Raw genomic sequence first — 26,546 nt, 5'->3', positions numbered from 1 at the left:
CTCCATAGTTGTTTTTAGCCTGCAGAGCCTTATTCTATCATTCAAACGTGTGGGATGCAGATATGCCTCTAGAGAGGCCCCGTTCCTTGGAATGAACAATTTGAATTTTCTAAGTTGCCCTTAAGTAGCTCTGAGCTATTATTATGTCAGTTACTCACGTCCTGAGAGAATAAGTGATGGAAAGACAAGGCAAGAAAGAAAAAAAAAGACACATAATGGGAAGAAAATATGATACATTGAAACTTTTTCTCACAGAAGCATGTATAAACCCCAAGCCTAGAAATATTTATTTATTTAAAGTATTTCTATCCCGCCTTTCTCCCCAAAAGGACCCAAGACAGAATAGAAAAACATTACAAATTACTGTATTTTTCGCACCATAAGACGCACTTTCCCCCCACAAAACAGGGGGGTGGAAAGTCTGTGCGTCTTATGGAGCGAAGAAAACAGATTATATTTTCCTGTTTTCTTCTAAAAAATTGGTGCGTCTTATGGAAAGGTGCGTCTTATGGAGCGAAAAAGACGGTATGAGTTCCTTGTGATTAATCATTAAGTTTTTTGCAATAACCAAGGCATGGATAAGTTATAATTGCAATCTATGGGGAACTGACTTCACTCATTGTGTCATGTAACTCTTTTATTATCTTTATAGTTACAGTGTGTGTGGCCTTAGGTGCATTTTGTCACAAACCATCAGCTTGTGACATTCAGGGTTTTTTTTATTAACTAAAAAAAAAGCCCGGTTTTGTTACTTCTGAAAAATTAAAAAGGCAGAGTTAGTTTTAAAAATTTGTAATTATATTGATAACTAATTGCTTTGGGGCAACTTCAACTAAAGTAAATGAATTAATTAATTTTTACTTTGTGTATGAAACACAACCTTGTGAAGTAGATTCAATGCTTATACCGTAGTAGAATTTCAGAGCAGGAAGGGGACCGCTGAGGTGACCTCATCCATTGACTTCCGTGAGGTGGATTTAATTCCCAAGAGAGGGAAGTGAAGTTTGAAGTGAAGTTACAATCTACAGAGGATTATTTTAAAATGGACTGCAAGATAAGGGTGTGAAATAAAAGCTGTGGAGTCCCCACAAGAAGACTCATTCCTGATTTCCTTTTGTCCAGATTCTTCTTTTTCCCAGCCAACCGCCTCAGGCAATGGGACGCTTTTCTGTATCTCCCAGCGGTGAGATGACTATCATGGATGTGCAGACCTCTGATTCGGGTTATTACATGTGCCAGGCCATTAGTGTGGCAGGAAGCATCCTGGCCAAAGCTCTCCTGGAAGTAGAAGATGGTAAGTAACTTATGAGTGCAAAGTACAGGTAACTGTTTCAGGTCATACCTAGCAGAGACTGGAAGGAGGGATGATCCTCTGGCTGCAAAGAAGCTTGTGATAGTGCTTCCTTAGTAGTAGTGGAGGGCAAAACAGGGGAGGTATAGTTAGCAGGTCACTCCACTGAATCTCCTTGACAAGAACGAAGCAATATGTCTGAAGCAAACCACAGAAACGCCTGTATCCAGTAGTGTTTGCAGAGGTGGACCCAGGTTTTGTAGGTTTTGCTGCATTTCCCATTTCTCTTGAAAGTAAACAGTAAACAGGCTCAGTCTGAGTGAACCTAAAATGATGTCCTACACAAATGATGAGGAGCCTATAGTCCTTCAGTCCCATCATTGTACACTCCTGCCTAAAATGCACTGGCCAGAGCAGATGAGAACTGTAGTTCGACAGTGTTTGGAAAGTCACAAGTGTCCCAAAACACAGCATGGAAAAATCTTTAAGAATGTGCTTTTGGGCCAAAAAAGCAAGGTGATTCCTTGTAGAACTATGAAGGATGGTAAATATTTTCTGTCCAGTAAATAACGGAGTCTTTGGTTTTGTAGAAAATTCTACCCACCCCCATTCTTGCTTTGATGAGGCTTTTAGCTGGCTAATGTTCACCATAGCCACCAAATAATTTTCCTTTCTCCCACCTCCCTTCTTTAGCTTCCTGCAGCTAATATCATCATATCTGAGTTTCCTTGGAAATACGCAGATACGAGAAGAAGAAGGGGGATACCACAGACTGGGGGGCGGGGGTGGGGAGCTAGTCTGGATCAGGAAATCTTTCACTTTTTAATTGCTAGAAGTAAAACCACAGGAAATAATGGTGGTTGAGGAGGGAAGAATAAACAGCGGAGGCTGCAGGTTCCTTCCCATCTCAAGACAAGTTGGTCTTGCTCACATCTACTCCCTTAATCTCATACATGCCACCCATCCTTCTGAGCAAGCTGTGCTTTGTCAAAACAAACGATCCATTAATGAAATGTTGTCGGGTTACAAGTCATGTACGTAGGAGGAGGAAGAATACATTGCTTGTATAAGTAAATAACATCTCAGCTATTGAAAGAATAATGCACCTCAAGGCAATGCTGTTGAGGGCTTGTCTTTGTGTTTGTCAGGCTCACTGCTTAAGAAACCTTGTTCTCAGGTTTAACCCAGTGCTTTTTGCTGCCAGAATCAGACCCCCTCCTATTCCATGTTTTTAAAAAAGCCAACTGGACTGGATATTGACTCTTCCACAGTTGTGAAAGAGGAGCCTTCTGATCGCATCTGAAGTCTGAGGCTGTCTTATAGGGGTGCAGAGCAAACGGCAGAGTACATAAGTCTCATTGCAAGCCCTTGACGTCATCTCTCAACATCTGCTAGCTGAGTTGATCACCTCTCTCTGCTAAGTGGTTAGGATGTCCCTAATTGTTCTGTACAGAACCCCATTTGGTCCTTGGCAAGAGCAAAACAAGAGGTCATGAGAACAAAAGAATAATTGTGATGGACCAGACCAAATATCCATCTTTCTTTTTCCCACTATGACCAACAGATGCCTCAGGGAAACAGGGAGATAGGCCTTGAAGGAAATCATCCTTTTCTGGATTTGTCCTAGCCATTAGTATTCAGCAGAACAAATGGGACCTGCCAGAAATGTATGTGGCCATGTACCCGTATTTCCTGACAGTTCAGCATTCCTTCCTTCCTTCCTTCCTTCCTTCCTTCCTTCCTTCCTTCCTTCCTTCCTTCCTTCCTTCCTTCCTTCCTTCCTTCCTTCCTTCCTTCCTTCCTTCCTTCCTTCCTTCCTTCCTTCCTTCCTTCCTTCCTTCCTTCCTTCCCCCCATCTATCTTGAATCCTCCCTCCCTCCCTTCCTTCCTCCCTCCACCCTCCCTCCCTCGTACAGTTTTAGGAACACCCTTTCTCCACACCAGATCATGAAACTACAGATCCCACCAGATCATGAAACTACAGCAAAATGATATCAACGTGATCTGTCATGTAAACAGACTATTTTTTTCTGGACAGCAGCTGCCATCGGCTCTTTCCAACAGAGCCAATCCTGTAAAAGTCCTGCAAGCAGTTTCCTGCTCGCTCCCTGGTGGTATAAAAAGAACTTGATAATAAATTAACAACTGTCAACTTATTGAGAGTTGCCTTTCTGTGATGGTTTTTTAAAAAAACCCTACAGCTTGGGGCAGTTCCTTGTGGTTGGGCTGCTTCTAGCTCCAGAAGGCAGTGAGACCTCCCATGGCTTGGAGAGTCTGTCCATCTGACCTGGCCTCCACCATGTCTCCGGGAGTGCCAGATGACCCGGTACCTTGTTGAACTAGTGACCTGGAAGTGAAAAGCTTTGTACTGCCTTCTCCCCTACCCCACAGTGTTTCTCCCCAGAGAGCAATTCTCTATCCTTGACAGAGGCTCCCCCCCTCCCCTCCTTTCTCTCTTTTTTAATGGTAACACCTGATCCATTGGGGGGCAGACAATTGGGAGAGATTAATAAGACAAAGAAGGTTGTAACCCTGAAATCCTCATTTAGCTGCAGCATTGCCAGCTGGGTTTCTACGGCAACAAGAGGAGACACTCTTCCCAAACTGCTCTGGCACACCACCGAGGAGATGTGCCTCTTTTATGTGCATGCATATCACATGTTGACATTCTCTCCTTCCTTTTTTAAAAAAAGAATTTGTTTTCCCCTCTTGTTTGCTGGTTGGGAAGAGGTGTCTTGTTGAGTCCTCAACTCTGCTATGTAAGAATTAGCAAGTGTTGTACGACTGCCTTCTCTTTTACGAGCACAGCTGAATGGGAGCTGCTTGTACATCACTTAACAAGGAGGACAAGAAAAGGCTGCAATTTCCAGGCCCTCTGAGTCTCATCTCCGTCGAGGGTGCACAAATCGTCTTACGTTCTACAACTTTTTAAAAATATATATGACATGCTGTTCTTTATCTTTATGCCTCAGTGAGGAAGCCTCGTGATGTGAAATGGCCAGAGCCTTACCTGAACTCTCAAGAGAGCCGGCTGATTTGCATAAAATTGCATGAGCTTATTTCCACATATGAATGTAAAATTAGAAATAATTTCTATAAAGTAAGTGGAATTACAGTTCTGGACAGCAGCTGCCGTTGGCTCTTTCCAGCAGAGCCAGCCCCCCACCGAAATCCCACAAGCAGTTTCCTGCTCCCTCCCTGGTGGTACAAAAAGAACTTGAAAATAAATTAGCAACTGTCAGCTGATGGACAGCTTCCTTTTTATGACGGTTTTAAAAAAAAACCTACAGTTGCCTAGTGATAGGGCTGCTCTTAAGGCCAAGTATGGCGGGTGACTTGTGGTCCTAGTGGATCTGCCCTCCAAATCCTGGGCAGTTCCAAGACTCTGACCTCTACCCTCCTTATGGTTTGTTAGCTTTAAATCCGACTCGGACTGGGCAGTGCTTCAAATGGAGGACCATCCTCCCTGATTCAGAATAGGAGGCCCCTGTAAGCACGTTGATCTAGCCCACCTTTCTGGGCAGGTGGGAGTAAGGGAGGAGGAGGAGGAGGAAGCAACTGGAGGGTTGTGTACCCGTTTTTGTCAGTGGCACTCCTGACATGCCATCAAATATGATGTCAATCATTTTTTAAAAATTATTATTATTATTATTTTGTCTGCTGGGAGATTTGGTGGGGCGAGCAGGCAGAGGAGGAAGTGACAATAATCCGTCTCCTACCCAAGTGATGAGCGCAAGCCCTCATGCTGAAAGCTTGGCAGGTGCGACAGATGATTCCTGTCCAAATCCAGCTCCTTTGCCTTGATTGATTTTTTTCCCCCATTCCCTCCCCCCCACTTCCCTCCCCTCAGCGTGTTCGCTTTCACTGCTGATTGTTACTGGGAAATTCAATTGTGTGTGAACTCTTGAGCGCCCTTTGTCCACTGGCTGCTTCCCAGTCGATAGAGAGTAATCAGGGCCATAAATAACAGGCCGAGCCACCGAGCTGCTGGATAGGAGGAGAAGCTTGGCCGCCTCTTGGGTTTAGTGCTGGGGGACTAAAAGGGCACATCTTTTAGATAAGGTGGCACAGTAATCCAGCTCTGAAGCTCTCTCCCTTTGAGACCTGCTGCTAAAGAGGGCAGTAGTTCAAGGGAGCTGCTTATATAGGGGGACGGAGGGGTGGGAAGGTTATGACCCACAGGAAATGATGTCACTCTGGGTGGGGCTCCAGCCCTTTAAATATTTACTTTTCTCTACAGTTTGGGGGATAGCCAAGGAAGGGGTATATGTATTTAGTCTGGTCTTTATGGTTTCTTTAGAGGCAGGGAATAAAAGCTAAGTATGCTACTTAATTGTGGTGGCGCTGCGGGCTAAACCACAGAAGCCTGTGCTGCAGGGTCAGAAGACCAGCAGTCGTAAGATCGAATCCACACGATGGACTGAGCTCCCATCGCTTGTCCCAGCTCCTCGCCAACCTAGCAGTTCAAAAGCATGCAAATGCGAGTAGATAAATAGGTACCACCTCGGTGGGAAGGTAAAACGGCGTTCACTAGTCACGCTGGCCACGTGGCAACAGAAACTGTCTTCGGACAAGCTGGCTCTACGGCTTGAAAAACGGGATGAGCACCGCCCCCTAGAGTTGGACACGACTGGACTGAAAATGTCAAGGGGAACCTTTACCTTTACCTTTTATACTACTTAATTGTGGCATTAATCATATTGGTGCAGCAAAAGAGGGCATTTGCTTTTGGCTTTCTCACTTACAAGATTACATTTCAGCACCCACTGGGAAGAAAATGGGCCTTTATCAAAACGGTTTTGTCCATCTAGTAAATGGTACAATCCAATGGTAATATAACAACTATTTTAATTCATTTTGGATGCCACCCACCCTGGGGGTGGATGTAAACCTTTAATACACTGAAACTGCAGAATCCAGACAGCAAGGAATATGTTGTCTGGGTTCAAGGGGACTTACTTTTAAGTAGACATTTAAAGTGTGCAGTTGAGGTAATGTCATGTGATGTTGTTGGGTCTGTTACTTTGTTTTAAAACATGAAACTGCTTTCTTAACAAAAGTGGCAACACTTTGATAACCAATCAGTTTGATTAATCAGTCAAGAGGGCACCCGTGTTAATGAAGCAGTAGATTTTACATTTTCTGCGTAGTCGTTTCTCCCAAAAGTTGCAGATGGAAAACCATGTTTTAGAAAAGTTTCTGTGTCTTGCCTGTGAGGGAAGCAGAAAGCTTTTTTTTTCCTGAAATAGAAGTGGGTGGAAGGGGCTGAGAGGAAATGTGTATGGATGGGTTTAAAACTGGGACGAAGATCAGACATGCTTTCCGGTTGCAGAATATTTTGATGGTTGAACTGGGGATGGTGAACAGAATGGGGTGTCATGGAAGGGATATGGCTGTCCAAGTATATAAAGTCTTGACAAGGACCATTCTATGCAACAACATTGTGTTGCCGCACCCACATCGGTACAGTGCAAGTCTTGCTCCATTGAGTAGCACCCAAGCCCATTTTGTTGCTGTTACACGTGAGTAACATTTTGCTGACCAAAGGGTGAGATTTCTGCTTCAGTTCACGGTGGTTGCTGTAGCTGTCTGAGCTAATCCATCGTGGCCTGCTCATTTCACCCCCACCCACCCCATCTCCCATTTCCTTTTTCCTTCAGCTTCCTGCAGGACTCGCTTGGCCTCTGTTCAATAGGGCTGTTATTTAGTGTCATTTCTCATAGTGTCAGAGCAACCTCCTTCCAGCGCATCTGATCAATGGCATTGATCTGCAGTAAAACTGGCACCGACATCAAGTGTCCGCAGAACCACGAAGCGTTTCACAGCCAGGGCAGGCAGGGCACCGAGCGCTTCGTTTTTTTAATGCAGCTGCAGGCTTTGACCATCGACTAACAATAACTTCTTTTGTTTACAAATCTGTATTTTAATTTTGCTGGCCAGAACAGGTCCACTGCTAAGTGTAGTTTTATTTTGTCATAACTAAAGGTCAAAAGACAGTAAAGCTATTCAGACAGACAGTCCATGTTCTGGGAATGTCTGGGGCAAAAGGAAGGGGATATCGCTTGTTAGTTGTTTCCGAACTGCCATTAATCTAAGATAAATCTCCAAACAGCAGGCTCGTACATGGGCTCTTTCATCAGAGACCTCCCAAAATGCAGACTTTGAGAAATTTTCGTTTTTACTATAAACTCCCAGAATTCTTCCTAAAACCCTCTAGTTACCATGTCCACTTTTTCAAACATGATAACTTTTCCAAAGTTTTGCTTCTGGCTACTGGCCATGCCAGTTTGGGGGATTCTGGGAGTTTATAGTTAAAAAAAGGACTTTTGCCCACTTTTTCGGGAAGCCACGTATCCAATCACTGAAGTTATATTATGTCCAGGCCTTTGCTGGAACAGATGGAGCTGAAAAGAGGGCTAGAGGTATGAACGCTAGCCCTACCTCTAGTAGTGTCTCTCCCTCTGTATGCTGGACCCTAGCAGTAAACCTTGCTTTTTGACATGCTGCTACAATAGAGATGCCATGATCTGCCTCGGTAGACTGCAATTAGTGGAGTAAATTAATTTACAGGTGTAATTCTCTACCCTAAGAGAGTTCCATTTCATGATCATTTATACTGCAGAGTTATTTCTGTAGATAAGATTCACTGGCAGTGCTCTACTCTGTTTTTAAAAAGGCAGAGATCCTTACCAGGGTGACCCCAATCATGAGCTGTAATGAGGGGGCTGTTTAGACCTGGTGATTTGGAACATCATGACATGATAACAGATTGTTAATTACTTCATTTGTTGTTGTTAATTACTTCATTTGTTGTTACCGTATGTTTCTTGTTTGAGCTGGGGAGAGAAGGTGGGCTTGTGAGTTTCTCTGTTAGAGGCTAAAGTAACTTACTGAGTTTGGAGACTATGAAACTTTTGTGGGGTTGAGAGCATTTGCCGTTCAGCTCCAAGGAGCAAAATGTCTTGAGCTTGATTTCCAAACCTAATTTTCCAGAGAGCCAAAAATGCCCACAGTCAACCAGAATCAAACTCCCAAGCAGTAGGTTTCAACAAAAGGCTCTGTTTTTATCTCTATGCCTATTCAAATAGGCACAGGATCTGATGTAAATAGAAACAGCTGTTGAATGATTTAGTCATATGCCAGCCAGAGAACACAGGAGCCAATGTGCAATTCACTGGAAGATGCTACATGTGATTAAAAGGAAGTTAGGTTACATCAGTGGTTCCCACAACATCCTGAGTGTCCTTAATCCCTTCCCATAGCTGTGTGCTGACCATAGATCACGGTCATTTCAAGAGAGCATCTCTTTGCATGCACCCTTCCGTGATCTCCAAAACTCCAAGCCCAGTGAATCTTACTGGGAAACACAGCTTAAGCAATGGTCTGATCCTGCAGCCAGAGGGATTGTACATGAATAAAGATGACAGAAGTGAGAGGTAGAGTCATTGTTTGCTTAAACCAGCTTTCAGCAAATCACAGTGTGTACAGAACACATTTGCATACTAAAATCCAAAGCAAAATGAATTTCCAAGTCTTAAGTCTTGGTTTCTCTGAACCCCACCTACATATTATCCTATCCTTTGTTCTTTATCAGATGTGACATGTGTTTCATCCTGCATAGAAATTTTGATGCGTTTTTCATAGAGTATGTTTTGTACACATTCTCCCCATTGACTAAAGCTTATTTTTGCATATTTTTGATACTGTATATTTTTAACCATTCCTGTTTTTTGAATACGTGCATGACTTTCTTTGCATTGCCTTTCTCTGAAACACACCAGAATCCTTACAAATATGCAGGCTTCTGCATCAGATTGTGCTTTGTCTGAGAGCAAGTCTTGGGAAGTGTCATATGCAAATTTTGCTTAAGATACAACAGAATTCCTTTCCATCCCTAATTCCATCTCTCATGTTATTTCTTAATTTTGCGTGTGCCTGTCAAGCACATATCTCAAAGTGTAAACAACACAGCAGGCTAGATATTTAATAACAACCAAATTGATTTCTTATTTCTTAATATTTTGTTATCATCAGACTGATACACATTCCTCTTATTGTATTAAACAGACAACTCTGTGGGAAATGATTTACGTTCCTCTGCCATATTAATTCCACACGGACACCTTGTCTCTGAATAAGAAATCCTTAACATATCTCCTCCTCTCATAACAAGCAATTTCTGTGTAAATTGTGGCCTAGTAATGACTTCACTTTGTTTTTAATGATGGATAGGTAAACAAGAGATAGAAAGGAAAGCAAGAAGGATGCTTCTCAATGTCCTTCCTTTTCAGTGTGTTTGCTAAAACAAAGACTGCCTGTGGAGCTTGGTCTCTGGAGCGACGGTGTGGAGTGAAATCTCTGTAGTTGTGCATTCATTTCTCCGCTCCAGTATTGAGTAGCTTTGTATATATGGCCTGATTCACATATGAAGGTTTATCAGATAACAATGGCAGCTTGTGTGAATAAGCCTTCGCAGATCTAACTTACTGAGAGAGGCAGCACTGTGTAGTGGTTAGCTCAGGAGACCCAGATGGAGATTCCCACTTGGCTGTGCAGCTCAGTGAAAACACCCTAAATTAGTCACACTTTCTAAGCCTGATGTACCTGGCATGGCTGTAAAGAGGCTGAAGCAAGAGAAGGAGAGCCATGTATGCTGCCTTGATCTCATTCAAGGAAAGGTAAAGGTAAAGGTAAAGGTTCCCCTTGACAATTTTTGTCCAGTCGTGTTCAACTCTAGGGGGCAGTGCTCATCCCCGTTTCCAAGCCATAGAGCCAGCGTTTTGTCCGAAGACAATCTTCCACGGTCACATGGCCAGTGCGACTGAGACACGGAACGCTGTTACCTTCCCACCGGGGTGGTACCTATTTATCTACTTGCATTTGCATGCTTTCGAACCGCTAGGTTGGCGGGAGCTGGGACAAGCGACGGGAGCTCACTCCGTCACGTGGATTCGATCTTACGACTGCTTGGTCTTCTGACCCTGCAGCACAGGCTTCTGCGGTTTAGCCCGCAGCGCCACCACGTCCCCATTCAAGGAAAAGCAGCATATTAATATAAATAATAACAATTAACAGCAAAAACAAAGCATCCACAGATGAGTGCAGATGTTACTTCCAGACCCGATGTCAGCACTTGACAACTTTGAGCGGCCACCGAGGCCCCTTGATGTGAAAACCGTAGCTGGGTATGTAAACTGCCATCTTAAATTGCCCACCCCAGTACCCTATGTGTAGTATCATGTTGATGTGCCAAATTATTAAAAAGTGAACCAAAAGCACTACAGTTTAAAGTGGGGGTAGGAAATCGGACCCTCCACTCTATCCTTGGAGATCTTTCTTTATTAATATCAGAGGGTTGCACTATTTAAAATTAAGGAGGTATACGAAATATAAAGTTCAAACCAATTTAAAATGTTAAAATGATTAAGCTATTTCTAACCAGAAATGGGCTACTTCAGTAGGGTTATCTCGGCCGTTTACTAGACCTTTAGGACTCATGATGGGGCATGAACTGCATTCCCATAAGTGCATTGGTTGAATTTCTCCACATTCACAGAAAAAGTGTCCTGTATCCAAGGAATCCTCTTCTTTGCTTTTCCTATTTGCTTCAAGGAATCTTATCCTAGTGGGAGACACTCTTTGGCATTCATCCATTGGGCAAGGTGTGTTGTTTTTTGCTCTGTGTAGATTTAGTCTAGCCTCTTCTGGTTTAATATTTAGAGCTTGAGATGTGTGCAGAATTTTCCCCCCTCAATTTTAGTCATTATCTCAGGATCTGGAATCTATGAAGTGGATAGGTTAAATACCATATTACCTTATTTCGTTCATTATTTGCTAGTACCTAGAGGGGCAATAGGTACTAGCAAAAAATTTTATTTATTTTTATTTGATTTATTTATTTGATTTATACCCTGCCCATCTGGTCTAAAAGACCACTCTAGGTACCTAGAGGGGCAATACAGGACGTGGTGGCGCTGTGGGCTAAACCGCAGAAGCCTGTGTTGCAGGATCAGAAGACCAGCAGTCGTAAGATCGAATCCACACGACGGAATGAGCTCCTGTCACTTTGTCCCAGCTCCTTGCCAACCTAGCAGTTCGAAAGCATGCAAATGCGAGTACAGTAAATAAATAGGTACCACCTTGGTGGAAAGGTAAAACGGCGTTCCCTAGTCTCGCTGGCCACGTGACAGTGGAAACTGTCTTCGGACAAGCGCTGGCTCTACGGCTTGAAAACGGGATGAGCACCGCCCCCTAGAGTCGGACACGACTGGACTAAAAATGTCAAGGGGAACCTTTACCTTTTTTACCTTAGAGGGGCAATACCAGCCAAATAATATCCAGAAGCATTTCATCCTTGGGTGTTTTCCAGGGAGTTGCACACTTAGGATATCTTTGCTGGTTTCCCAGCTTTGTGTAGAGTTGTTGCTTCAGTCTGTTCTAAAAGATCAAAAGCCCTCCCAGAGCCTCAGTTCCAGTCAAAATATGCTGACATTTTTGATCCTGTTCTTTTATCTTTGGCTCCACTCACTCCTGGAATGTGTCCCTCAAGAACTAAATCTGGCCTTCATCTCAACAGAGCTTCTCCATCCTTGCCTTGGGGCAATACATGTGCATTCTGCAACAAACCATTGCAGTGTAGAGTACTACTATCCTAGGATTTGAACCATTCAATTTAATTCTTCCAACTCCTCACACCAATTCTTCTTTCCTCAGAATTCACCATCATCCTGTGGTTTGTTCTTTGTGAATTATTATCTATGTCTTATTTATTTTCCAAGTTGGGGATTGGTGGCCTTGCTCTTGTTTGGCTCGATATGAGGCCGTTGGGGGAGTGATTTGGGGATGTGGAGCTTTGTGTCACCAATATGCTGATGACAGCTGGCTCTACATCTCCTTTTTTCCATCTGCAGTGGATGCTGTTCCATCCCTGGGGTGCTGCCTGGAGCCTGTGTCATGATATTGAAGGAGAGTGGGACTGGTAGTCAATGAGAATGAGAGAAAATGGAGTCTGTTAGGTTTCAAGTGAAAGGAGTTGAAGACATGGGAATGTAGTAAAGACTGAGAGGCTGTTTTTCCTAATTTACAGCCAGGCTGGTACAGAGTGAACCCTGATAAGAGGCAAGGTCAGGGAGTTCCAGAGGCCACAAATCTACCACTACACTGAGGCAAGTCCTCAACCTTATACATTCCTCGGACCTCCTCCTCCATGGCTGTAAACCAATTAACTCAAAGAGGCCTAACTGCTCATCCCCCCTCCAATTCTCATGGAGATGCAGGAGTGTTATTTCCATTACAATTAGACGGGAATTTGTTGGGTGTTCATATTGGGGCCTCTTCAACCTTGCATTCTTATCAGGGTTCACTCTGTACCAGTCTGGCTGTAAATTAGGAAAAACAGCCTCTCAGCCTTTACTACATTCCCATGTCTTCAACCCCTTTCACTTTGAAACCTAACAGACTCCATTTTCTCTCATTCTTATTGACTACAAATCCCACTCTCCTTCAATATCATGACAAGCTGTTTTGCAATGGATGCAGTCTAATGGACTAAGGTTGAACCTGGATAAGACGGAGGTCCTGCGGGTGGGTGGCCCCGATGTCAGTGGTTTGGGGAACTCCCTCTCTTTTGGGGAGGTGACTCTCACCACAAAGAATTTGGTTCGCAGTCCGGGGGTCCATCGACCTGGCACTTACCATGGAGACCCAGGTAGTGTCTGTGGTTCGGTCTGCCCATTTACATCTTCAGCGGATTGCCCAGCTGCGTCCCTATCTAGACGCGGGGGCTCTCACCACGCTGGTCCATGCACTTGTAGTCTCAAGAATAGACTAGTGTAACACTCTCTATGTGGGGCTTCCTTTGAGATGGTGCAGAAGCTCCAGATGGTCCAGACCACGGCAGCCAGGCTATTAACAGGGGTGAAAAGATTTCACCATATTTCCCCCACCTTGACCACCTTCTGCATCAATTTCAAGGTGCTAACTATTACATACAAAGCCCTTAACGGTTTAGGCCCTCAATACCTGGCAGAGCACCTTCTTCTGCCCAGTTCTACCCGTATCACCCACTCCAGTCAGGCCAGGCGGCTGAGGATCCTAACACCAAGAGAGGCCCGGTGGGAAAAAAACTAGAAATCAGGCTTTCTCAGCAGTGGCCCCTCACCTCTGGAACAACTTACCTGTAGATATCCACCTGGCTCCCTCACTGAGGGCCTTCAAGAATAGCTTGAAGACATGGCTATACAGGCAGGCCTTCCCTAGAGCCATTACCTAGCCTATCTTCCTTTTCCCTTTTTCTCTCTTTCTTCTTTTTTTCCTTTTCCCATCTTGGACTTTGTGATTAATTTGGATTTTACCTCAGTTTATTTTTATATTATATGTAAACCGCCCACAGTAGACACATTCTAGATGGGTGAGATATAAATCTAATGAATAAAATAAAATAAAATAAAATAAATAAATAAATAAATAAATAAATAAACAAATAAATATTTTATTCTATTCAACTGCTGAATATTTGGGATTCCCAAACTGCAGATACTTCTCTATGCTTGAGTATTACCATTTTGTTTAGATAAACATCAGTATTTGCTGGACACCAGCACTAGAGGGCATAATGCCAGGTGCTGGGAAGAAGCCATGGATGTTCTGTGTCCTTCTCGTCTGGCTATAGGGCAGTCAACAAGCCAACCTTGAAAATAAAATCATGGACTAGATAGACCTCTGGCTTGATCTAACAGGGCCCTTCTTATGTTCTTTATCATAAGCAACATGGTTTCATGCTGCATCTAATAATAAGCCAGTCTGCTTTGTGTAAGAAATGTCCCTGTGTTTCCCGTATTAGCTTCAAGAAGAAAGTTTCCATCTGTATCTTGGCAGCTCATCAAAATTCTTTGTGTCCTTTTGGAGGAGGAAGGTGATAGAGCAGATTGAAGGTGTGCATCGTCACATTTATGCCTGCCTGTAGTTCCCAGGCATTACGTGTATGTAATCAATTAATCTGTGCCTTCAATTGACTATTTAATTACACATTACTAAACAAACTGATGTTGATGCATATAAGTTCCATCACCTGTAGCTCTCATGACAGCAAAGAAGCAAATTGCCTTCTGTCGTGGAATAAGCTTTTAAGATGCTGCGCAGATCAATCTGATTCTGGGGAATCGTGTGAGAGTGGATGGAAGATGGAATAATCACAGCCCAGCAGAAATGTCACATTAGCTACACACTACAAGCATTTTTCCTCTTGGGCCTATTTGAGGAGTACCAAGAATGAACACCTTTTTCTCCCCAGTGCTAGCTCCAGATTTTGGGGGTCTTTGGATTATACACAATTCTCTGTCTTTCTCTGTCTCTGTCTCTGTCTCTGTCTCTCTCTCTCTCTCTCTCTCTCTCTCTCTGTGTGTGTGTGTGAGTGAGTGAGTGAGTGAGTGAGTGAGTGAGTGAGTGAGTGAGTGAGTGATTCTATGGACCTGCTCTATCTCTTCAAGTCATAGCCTGGAAAAGTTACTGTTTTGGGCTGTGCTACCCAGAAGCTGCTAGACAGCATGGCCAATGGTCATGGCTGGCTGGAGTGGAGGGGAGCTTTGAACTCTGGCCCTGCCGTCTTCCTTCTGTGGTTCCTTCTGTTCCCTGAGCTTTGTACCCATAAGGCAGAGTGAGCAATCATGGTGAGAGACAGCAGCAAAATGGGGAGAACTGTTTGTCAGGCGCCTTGTCCTGCACCACTTAAGCTACCCAGCTGCCTTCAGATGCGTGGTGCAGAAAGGTTGAAGAAAAACTGAGCTACCAATTCAGCAGTCTTGTGTACAAGGAATGGAGAGGGCACTATCATTTTCCTGGCTTAAGAGAGCAAAGGTATGCCTGATCTATGCTGCTGATAAGGGGAAATGACACGGTAGAGTGGGAATTGGATAATGTATTACTTTTCTAGGAAGGCTGGGACTAAGATTTCATTGGGCTTTCTTTTCTGTCTGGTTTCTCCCAGCTGTGTTTTGACATGTTTAGAGACTGACTTATGCAAACACCCTGTTCATGTTTGTGGTCTACTTAGCGCAAGCCGTGTAATGCAAAAGCAGCAAAGTTCCTGTGAGTGTTAAGTGAGCAATCTCTTCTGAATTTGCTGCTTCGTTTGTTTTTTTCACAGCTTCAGCGTGTTGTTTCATTTAATGGTGTACTACATCTATAGAACCAAATGTGATGTAGTAATTCTAGTCCCAGGCTGGTATGGGGGAAGAGAAAAAAAATCAAACCCTAACTTAGAATTTAACCGTGAAACTCCAGACCATCCATGGACTTCCACTCAAACTTAACCCTCAAGTTTGTTCTGATGGTAATGAGGGTGCCAAAGATGACATGACTCTGGACACCAGGCTGGCACTCTATTTGATGTCCTCCCACCAGCAGGCAAAGATCTTTGTTTTCAGGCAGGCTTTTTTTCAATAACAGGCTGCCTTTTGAGGGTTTTTTTAAGAGCCTCGTGGCGCAGTGATTAAAACGCTGTACTGCAGCTAAAACTGTGCTCACGACCTGGGGTTCAAATCCCGGCTAGCCGGCTCAAGGTTGACTCACCCTTCTATCCTTCCGAGGTCGGTAAAATGAGTCCCCAGCTTGCTGGGGGGGGGGGCAATGTGTAGGCTGTATAATTAAATTGTAAACCGCCCGGAGAGTGCTTGTAGCGCTATGGGGCAGTATATAAGTCCAATAAATAAATAAATAAATAAATAATTTTTAATGAGATTGTCTTTTTGTATGTGTTTTAAAAAATTGTTTTGAACTGTTTTTATATACAGTGGCGCCTCGCAAGACGATGTTAATTCGTTCCGCAAAAATCGTCATCTTGTGAAAAAATCATCTTGCGAGGTTCCCTATGCATCAGTCTCCAAAAAAAAAAAAGTCTTGCGAAGCATCAGTCTCAAAAAAAAAAGTCTTGCGAAGAACAGTCATTGAAAAAACATCTTGCGAGGCACCATAGTGATCGCAAAAATCAATCATCTTGTGGGGTTTTCATGCCACAAGGCAATCGTCTAGCGAGGCACCACTGTATTAGCTTTAATATGGTACTGTTGAATTGCTTTTTAATATTGTAATGATTAATGATTAATTTGTTGTGGGTTTTTTGGGCTCTTTGGCCGTGTTCTGAAGGTTGTTCTTCCTGACGTTTCACCAGTCTCTGGCTGGCATCTTCAGAGGACTGGAGTAGGAACTCTGTCCATGTCCTCTACTCCATTCCTCTGAAGATGCCGGCCACAGAGACTGGCGAAATGTCAAGAAGAACAACCTTCAGAACACGGCCAAAGAGCCCGAAAAACCCACAACAACTATTAGATCCCGGCCGTGAAAGCCTTCGTGAATACAATGATTAATTTATTATCTGTTTTAATAGTATAAGCTGCCTCTTGAGTAAAAGGGTGGAGTACACATCATAAAATGAAGTGAAATGAAAATGAATGGAGAACAGGAGTAAGAGAGTGGCATGGTCTCCAGATCTTATTGATGATCTTCAGTTTGTGAATAGAATGTAGGACCACAGAGACCTTTGGTTTCATCTAGCAGAGCACTTCTTATAAGCTTGAAGACAGAATGTTATGTGCCAGTCTGAGTTCCTTGGACAAAGGACAGAACCAAAAAATGGGGAAAGGGGATACACTGCTTATTCTCCTTTAACACGTGTTTATATAGATTAAAAATTCTTGTGTGCATTATCATTCTCTGGGTGAAATACAGTAGCAAGTCAGAACTAGAGCAGACCCATTGAATCAATGAAACGTATCGAGGTGGCTCATCAGATCCCCGCTGATTCAATGGGCCTTCTCTGTTTGTGATTTACCAATGGATTTCAACCTGGGTATCTGCCGCCCATGTTTCTTCGCCACCGAGACCTGAATCTCAAAATATCATCCATCCAAAATGACTATCTGTGCAAAATGGCTTAATGGGTTAGACACACTACAGACTGGTGTAGTTCACTGCAGAAATCATTGATAGCCACACTACATTAGTATGTCTTTCTGTTTTACATAAAGTGACATCAGATCGTATTCCACCAATCATTCGCCGAGGGCCAACCAATCAGACACTTGCCATAGATTCCACAGCACAGCTACAGTGCCAGGTAACTGGGAATCCCCTACCCAGCATTCAGTGGCTGAAGGATGGGCAACGGATTGTGGGCAGTGACCCAAGGATCAGTCTGTTGGACAACGGCACACTGCAGATTACAAACCTCCAGGTAAGATGCTTGTTTCCCGTTCCGTTTTGCTCAGTTTCTTTCCTTGACTCCACATTCCCTTTCCTGGGCTCCCAGCATTTATTTATTTATTTATTTATTTATTTATTTATTTATTTATTTATTTATTTATTTATTTATTTATTTATTTATTTATTTATTTATTTATTTATTTATTATTTGATTTCTATCCCACCTATCTACTCTAGGCGGTTTACAACAATAGAGCAACAACAATATGGATTAAAAACAATTTTACAAATTTACAATTCCTTCTTCCTCTGATCTGCTATCTTGTCTGTTTACTGTGAGTTGCAAGGCAGGGTTGAAGTGTCCGCCTCAGAGAGCAGAAGCTGGGCAGTACAGGTCATATTTGGAGGTGACAGCTTCGTGGCCAGTGGCTTTCTCTTTGCCCCCTAAACTAGTGTGCTGTTTTCAGGTATACTGGAGAATACTGTCCCACCTTTCGTGTGGGAAGTTTCAACTAAAAAGTACAGTTGGCTTTTATAGATGCACTGGGTGGGAAGTATGCCCTTCCAGGCAGCAAAATATCTTGGGCTAGCTGAAGGTGTATCTTCTGGAATCTCAGGAGGCATAGAAGTCAAAATCAGCTTCTTTTTTTTCATTCCCTTTCCCAATGCACATATCTGCTTCAGAAAAATGATATTTATCAAGCCCTCAGCAGAATGAGGAAGGCTTAGATTTCCCCCTCCGTGCCCTGATCGAATGAATGTTAACGCCTTGTCATGTGCAATTTCATCATGACATGTGACTGGTGATAAAAACACAGTCACTGGAGAATTCACCTCTGGTGCAAGGCCATACTGATATTCTGTGTAGATGGTCTTGTGGATTTCCCATTGATTGAGCCATCTTTTGACACCTCCCCAATAGGCCAGTTCTCAAAGCCATCCTTTGTTTAGTTCAATCAATGCAAGTTTACTCTCTTTTGGCCCATGGATTTTAATACTTAATTTGATCTTTTGAATATTCTGACATGTTCCCAAACTGTGACTCACTTATATCTCGATGAATTCAGCCTCTCTAGTGAGCAAGCAGCAAGCAAACAAATGTAGCTCAGAATTGAATCGCTTGCTTTCATAATTGTGCTAAATTGCTAAGTAATGGAATTAGTTGATAAAAAAAAGAGAGGGGGGAGGGAGGGAGAGAGCCTATAATTGCCTAGTTCAGGACTTGAATAGGAATTGTGAAACACTCCTGAAAGCCAGCTTGGAAGAGAGACCAATATGCTGCCGTGTACTTATTAAGAAATTAATGTTGTTAAAAGGCAGTAAGCAATTTCTTTGTTTTATTGGCAACAAACAGCTGAGTACAATTCTCTTGCTTTTAACAAAGTGAATATCAATAAACAAAGAGTCAAGCCAGCCAAGGCAGTCCCTTTACAGGCTTAAAACCCATTCTGCAGTGCATTCCATTAAGGGCAAAGTTATACATAACTTCCCGCTGAGAACTCGATCATAATTAACCCTCTTTAAGCGAAGCTGTCAAAGTCACCGTTCCCTTTGTCAGTTCCTCTGCTGAGAATCTTCCGAAATCCGTAAACATCTTGTTGCCATGACATTTTGCAAAATAAACCCCGTTGTACGATTGTTTGCTGGTGGTTTTCAAGATTAGTGTGCAAAACTGACAGCTAGGTGTCTGTCGGAGTTTTGAGCACTATGACAGTTCTGTGAGATGTCTTGTATTCTGAGATCATGTCCGTACAAAGACTCCCAAGACATTTTGCTGCCTTGGACAAAGAACAGGATCTTGCTTTGTCACTGTGTATGAAGAAGCACCAGACTGAGGCTGAACCTTACTTCGGAGGAGTGATAGCACCCTCTCTCATACCCAAGGACTGCTAGCTAACAAATTTGCAGGGAGTAACTGTGTTAGCCTGTTTCATCAGCAATAGGTATTCTGGTGGCATCTTGCGCATCGGATGATGCTGGGTTGCAGTCCAAGAAAGGTGATGCCCGATAAAATGTGCAAGACTTTAAGGTACCACAAGACTCTTTGTTGGTCCAAAACAAAGAACAGTTTATAAAATATTAATAGAAGCAGAGGACCAGTGAGGTTTTCTTAAAACATTATTGGAACATGATTTGGGAGAAGAGAGAAGTACTGAGGTTTGATATAATACATGGGATATAAGAATATTGAACATGTCCATGAAGATAAAGGGGGGAAATTATAAGTACAGATGGGGGTATTCATATACAAATATCCCCGCACAGGTGGAAATAACGAGGGTACAGCCCCATGGGGGCGGACTGTCCACTCACGATTTCACTGCTGACGCGAGCTCGTCGGACCTTCCTGTCGTGCCGTTGTCTGCAATCGATTACCCAGTCCTGGCAGGAGGCGAGATGACGAGCCTCTCTGCTGGTTTGGAGAGTGGCTAGTCCATTGCGGAGAACAGCGCAATAGGAAGCCTCCGCAGAGCTGGCAGCAGCGGCAAAATCGTGAGTGGACAGTCCGGCCCCAATGGGCTAGACTCTCATTATTTCCATCTGTGCGGGCATATTCGTTATTCGAATACAAATACGTCCATCTCTAATTATAAGTTAGTTTAGAGAAGGTATTTAACTCTGGTGAAGTTCAATCACATAGAAACAAATTATTCTAAGTTGTGTTGGAGAGACTGTCAGAAAATAGGTACTTATTTTCATGTGTGGTGAGAATCTGAGAATATATAAATTCATCAATATATTAATAAAGAGGAAGGGGGTTGTGCACCTTCACAAGAATCAGTGCAATTTTAGAAGGGGGTTCCGTAAACGGAAGAAAATTTAATTCTCTCTCCAAATTGTCTCAGGTGGAAGCAAAATCATTTATGTTGTTTTATGTTATTAATTTTATTCAGCAGTGTTTTGTTTTGTTTTAAGTAAAACAGAGAAGGACATATGACAGACATAACTCAACACAAAGCACTGGCCAGATTGTTTTGGAAGAACAGCCAGAATCATGGGTCTGCTTCCCCCTGAATCTGCTGGTGAAGACAGTGGTCTCCAAAGCCCATGAAGTACTGGCTTTCCTCTATTTGGTGCTCATTGGGCCTCATTTTGAGTATTGTGTCCAGTTCTGGACACTGCACTTTCAGAAGATGCCTACAAACTGGAAACAATTTCAGAGGAGGGCAACAAGGATGATCAGGGGACTGGAAACTGAGCCCTGTGAGGGAAGACTGAAAGAACTGGGCAGGTTTAGAACTGAGAAAAGAAGATTGAGGGGGGGATTTTGAGATCACTCTTCAAATGCTTGAAAGATTACCATATAGAGGAGGGACGAGATCTGTTTGATCATCCTGGAATGCAAGAATCCAATAATGGGCTCAAGTCACAGGAAGCCAGATTTCAGTTGACAATCAGGAAAAACTTCCTAACTGTTAGATAGTACAACAATGGAACTAATTACCTCAGGAGGTGATGAGCGCTTCAATGCTGGAGTCATTCAAGAGAAAATTAGACAACCATCCGTCAAATATACTTTGATTTGGATTCCTGCATGGAGCATGGAGTTGGACTCGATGGTTTTATACGCCCCTTCCAACTACATTATTTTATGATTCTATGATTTTCATGCATTAGAATGACAGGTGCAGCTTACAGCTCTCATTTCCTACTGCTTTGATGAGCCCCACCCCTCCTGGCATCTTCATTTAATCTTCCCCACTGCTAACATGATTCATATGGGTTCACAAAATAATAGGGAAGTCTTTTGTTTCAGGAAGCCAAGAGATGTGATATTCTTTGTTGGAGTGAAAAACCATAGAGGTAAACCACATTAACATTATACCTCCATTGAGGTTGATAAGATGACAGCATCACAGTTTGATAAGCCCAAAAGAAAATCATGCTCTGCAAGCCTAAGGCTGGCAAGATTTGTCTTCTTGCTGTTAAATTCCTCCTCTTTATCCTGAGTCCCACAGATGAGCCGTGCAGAGGCGCCAATTTACTGTGAGAACAATGAAGAGTCACGTAGCTTCTTAAAAACTACTAACATTTTTGTAAAGTAAAATCATCAACATTTTAGTCTTCAAAAATACCATTAAGTTTCATTGTTTCTATAGCAGTGAATTAACTATAGAAAACATTATTCTAGGATGATGGTGGTGGATTTTGAGAGGAGGGGAGAACTGTTAATGGCAGCAGATCCCTGATGAGCAACAAGTGTTCCCCAGGGCACCATGTTGAGAAGTAAATGACCAAGGAGTAAAAAGGTCAGCATGCCATTGATCCTTTCCGCTTCCCCCAAAATACTGCATTCCATACATGCCTTTTGCCTCTAGGGTGAAAAGAGGGAGATGTGTCTCTAGTTGCTGTGCATGCCTGGCAATCCAAAGCACAAGGATAAAGTATTTCTGTGACCCTTTGAGCCTTTAAGGTCCTGCCATTAGGGAGAGCGAGTTGTGAGTCTAGTGGCCAATTATGTGAATTGTGATCCCCAAAAACAGGCATTTTACCAGGTTCTGGCATCTTCTAGTTGCATAAACTGAACAAGGCCAGGAGCATGGGATTCATCCGCTCATTGCATACCTCTCTCCCTCTGAACATGCCCAAGCTGGGTGTGTCCAATCTGCCCTTTTGCTGCACCAGAGTCGGATCCGATGACGGGGTAACATGGAGGTTATTCATGAATTACTTATCAAAACACAGGGCTCACGCTAAACATTTGTTTAAAAATTGATGCCAGCAGTCAGCGGGGAGTGAAATATTTCACAATAGTTTTGTGCCTGCATTGTGGCAGAGTCAGGAGGTTAATGCATCTGCTGGGTCCCAGTGCGCCTAATAGCATCGTTTTATAGCAGTTGTGGCTTTTTGCCCAGGAAAAAATTAGAGCTGTCAGGTGGATTGGAGGTCTAGCATGAGTTAATGGTCCCCCAGGACAGGCTGCCTCATCAGGCCACTCTGATTCATGGACAGAAAGTGGGCCAGCAGCAGTGCCAGACTCCCAGCTCTGGAGCCCACCTGGTGCGGACATTAAAACAATCCCCCTCGCTTCCCCTTCACTGCATTCCTACTGCCCCGCGGCAAGACTATCAGCATGACGTGCAACAAGCCATTTGCAGTCTCTCTTTCACCACCTTTGGTCATGGGATTGGAGAAGGACAGTAACTCCACAGGAGAACATGTGCTTTACATGAAGAAGGTCCAGCTTCCATCCCTGCTACTATCAGCATGAAAGGAAGGAATGGCAGATCGTATGGTTTCCATGCAGAAGGTCTCTGGTTCCATTCCTACCATCTCTAGAAGGGGCTAAGTTAGGATCCTAACAGTCTCATGTTGGCAGTACAGTGGTGCCTCTCTTGACGATTGCCCCGCATTACGACGAAATCGCTGTATGACTTATCTTTTTTTGATCGCAATTGTGATTGCAAAACGATGATCTAAATGGGGGAATTTCGCTTAGCAATGATCAGTTCCCTGCTTCAGGAACTGATTTTCGCTTTATGACGCTCAAAAACAGCTGATCGTCGGGTTTTCAAAATAGCTGCTGGGTGCTTGAAATGGCTCCCCGCTGTGTTTAGGGGCAGATTCCTCGCTATACAGGTAGTGAAAATGGCCGCCGTATGGAGGATCTTTGCTGGACGATGCGTTTTTACCCCATTGGAATGCATTGAACGGGTTTCAATGCGTTTCAATTGGCTTTTAAATTTCGCTTTACTATGTTTTCGCTTAACGGCGATTTTCCTGGAACGGATTATCGTCGTTAAGCGAGGCACCACTATACTGCATTCCTATGATCAGGTGACTGACAGAAGAAGAAAAGGAGAGCTGCTGTCAGTTAGAATAAACACTGCTGGAGAAGCAGACTGATATAGTATAAGGCACTGTCTTGTGTTGCAGTTATACTCATCACTACCAAGGAAGAAGGTCAAGGACAAGAAAAAGTTGGCAACAACAGTAATTGCAGTGGTTCTAAATCATAGTATCATAGAATAATAAAGTTGCAAGGGGCCTATAAGGCCAATATAAATCAAAGGCTATCTGTCAGGTGGTTGTCTAAATTTCTCCAGTGTTGGGGCACTCGCCACCTGTCAAGGTAAGTGGTTCCATTGCTGTCCTGCTCTTAACAGTTAGGAGTTTTTTTCCTGATACTCAACCAAAATCTGGCTTCCTGTAACTTGAGCCCATTGTTCCATGTCCTGCACTCTGGGATGATTGAGAAGAGACCCTACCCATCCTTTGTATGACAGCTTTTCAAATATTTGAAAAGTGCTTTCATATCTCCCCCTCCGTCATCTTTTCTCAAGGCTACACATGCCCGGTTCATTTAGTCTTTCATAATAGGGCTTGGTTTCCAGTCTCTTGATCATCCTTGTTGCACTCTGAACTGGTTCCAGTTTGTCTGCATCCTTCTTTAATTGTGGGGTTCAGAACAGTAGTGAAGATGAGAACTAATCAGTGCTGAATAGAGGGGAGCCGGTACCGCCCTCATGGGATTTGGAGACTATACATCTGTTAATGCAGCATAAAATAGCATTTGCCTTTTTTGTAGCCACTTCACACTCTTGGCTTATATTCAGTTCGGATCTACAATGATTCCAATATCCTTCTTGCTCATAGTATTGCTGAGCCAGGTATCCCCCATCTTGTAACTGTGTGTTTGGTTTCCTTTTCCTAGGTTCAATACTTCACTCTTATCCCTGTTAAATTTCATTCTGTTGTTTCCAGCCCAGTGCTCAAGCCTGTCCAGATCTTTTTGAACGTTGTTTCTATCTTCAGAGTATTGGCTATTCTATCCAATTTTGTGTCAACCAAAATTTGATTTGCATTCCCTGTATCCCCTGATCCAGATGATTAATAAAAATATTGAATAGCACTGGAGCAAGGATTGAACCTTGGGTACCCCACTTGTTACCTCCTCCCAGTTTGAGAAGGCACTATTAATCATCATCTTCTGAATACGATTCTGTGGCCAACTGTGTATCCACCTGACAGTTGTTCTATCCAGCCCACACCTATTTAGCTTGCTAATCAGAATATCACGGGACACTGGATAGTGGTTCTGAGCGTTCTTCAACCAATTCCTTCAGTATACTTAGATGCAATTCAACCAGCTTTGGAGATATGAATTCATTCAAGGTAGTAAGGTATTCCTTGACTATTTCTTTATCTATCTCCAGTTGCACTCCTGTCCCCTCCACCTGCTCTTCACATTTGCCTAGAGGATAATTTGGTGAAAAGACTGAGCTAAATAGGAGTTGAGCACTTCTGCCTTTACTTTGTCTTCTGTTATCATTTTTCTATCTCCACTGAGTAGCTGAGCCACAGTTTGTTTTCTTTGTCTCTTGCTACACACATACCTGAAGAATGCTTTTTTGTTGCTTTTAATGTATCTAGATAATGTCCTTTTTTTAGTTTTCAGGTCCTCTCTGAGCTTTTGTGAAGCCACACTTTAGTTGTGCCTTTAGAACTTCCTTTTTTAGAAACTCCCACCCATCTTGGACTCCTTTCCTTGTTAAGATCTCCTGCCATTACTTAACATTGTCCTGAATTTATTAAAATTGGCTTTTTAAAAATCCAGCTTATGAGTGGCTACACTCTGCTTTGATTTCCTTTGAAATCAGGAATTCTAGTAGAACATAGTCACTCTCACCCAGAGTTCCCCTTACTGCTCCTTCTTCCACCAAGTCATCTGTATTGGTAGAATGAAGTCAAGGATAGCTAATCCTCTAGTATTTTCCTCCACTTTTTCTAGGAGAAGCTTATCAGCCACATAAGCCAGGAATTTCTCGGAAGGGCCATACTTGGCAGAATTTGCCATCCAACAGATATCAGAATAATTGAAATCTCCCAACACTACTGTATCATGTCTCTTTGAAATGCTTGCCATTTTTTTCCCAAAAGTTTCATCTGTATCCTTTCCTTGATTGGGCAGTCGGTAGCAGAGTCCAACTGCCATGCTTCTTTTGTTTTTTTGCCACAACTAAATTGATTCAGATGCTCTCAATGGGACAACCAGTCTCCTCCCTGCCTATTCTTTCTATTTCTTTTGAACAATTTATGCCCTTCAGTTTCTGTAGTCCAGTCATGGGAGTCTTCCCACCAAGTTTCAGTTATTCCTATCAAGTCATATTTACCCTCTTGAACTAAAATTTCCAGTTCTTCTTATTTGTTTCCCATACTCCTGGCATTTGTATATACGAGGCACTGGTGACTATGTGATTTGTGGTCTGCTTTTCTTTGAGCATTTTTATGAATATGATTATTAATGTTATTCTTGACTGCCATTAGAACTGTTTGGTCCATTCCTCTACTGTTCAGAAGGCTTCATCTATCTTTACCTCTGTGCTGGTTTTTTCCCCCTCCTTCCAGTTCAGTTTAAAGCCCTCCTGATGACGTTCTTCATGCTGTGGCCAAACACATTCTTCGCAGTCCTTGTTAGGTGCAAGCTGTCTCTTGCTAGCAGTCCATCTTCCAGGAAGCTTAGCTTGTGATCCCAAAAACCAAATATCTCATGTTGACACCACTTTCGTAGCCAGTCATTCACCTGGAATATTTTCCTTTCCCTTTCTATTCCTTTTCCAGTGGGTGTGGTCCACCTGATCGAGCATTTCTTCCCATATGTGGACCCCAACATTTTTATCTAAAGCCCTCCTCTAGGTGCCGCAACAGCAACAAAAAAGGCAAAGTGGATTGTTGGATATAAGAGATAAACTTTTCAGTGGTGACACCCATCTGTAGATTGCCCTCTCTAAAGAGTCTCTGCATGATGGCCTTTTCAGATGAAGATCTTTCTATTCTCCCAAGCATTTGAAAGCTGCACCTCTGAAAACGATACCACTACACTTTTATCCTATGACTGAGTTTAATATGATTAATTGTGTTGTTCTCTGTTGACATTTTTACATTTTGCTTCTTTAGGCATTGTGTTATGTTACTGTTGTCCTATTTTTATATTTTTAAAGACTGCACCCTTGCCAAAGAAATTTGGTGAATAAGTAAATTCTCAATCAGAAAGTTTTGAGATAGTTGGCAGTCAGAGTAGACAAGATGGATGGTGTATTGGTAGTTAAACATCATT

The 26,546-nt window shown here is 42.9% G+C and overlaps 1 protein-coding gene across 4 annotated transcripts in view; it reads left to right on the top strand.

Moving 5' to 3' along the window:
• Positions 1-26,546, top strand: part of ROBO3 (roundabout guidance receptor 3) — a 349,278-nt gene that overhangs the window by 296,899 nt on the left and 25,833 nt on the right. For all 4 annotated transcript variants that reach the window (XM_072978838.2, XM_072978837.2, XM_072978839.2 and 1 more), the window contains 2 exons: positions 1,123-1,294; positions 17,314-17,519. In XM_072978838.2, coding sequence (XP_072834939.2) covers positions 1,123-1,294; positions 17,314-17,519 — 378 coding nt within the window. The remainder of the gene's footprint in view (positions 1-1,122; positions 1,295-17,313; positions 17,520-26,546) is intronic.

The sequence above is a fragment of the Pogona vitticeps genome, chromosome 8, assembly GCF_051106095.1.
Source record: "Pogona vitticeps strain Pit_001003342236 chromosome 8, PviZW2.1, whole genome shotgun sequence".
Taxonomy (NCBI): domain Eukaryota; kingdom Metazoa; phylum Chordata; class Lepidosauria; order Squamata; family Agamidae; genus Pogona; species Pogona vitticeps.
The sequence above is the reverse complement of the archived record's forward strand: the minus strand, read 5'-3'. Positions and strand labels throughout refer to the sequence as shown.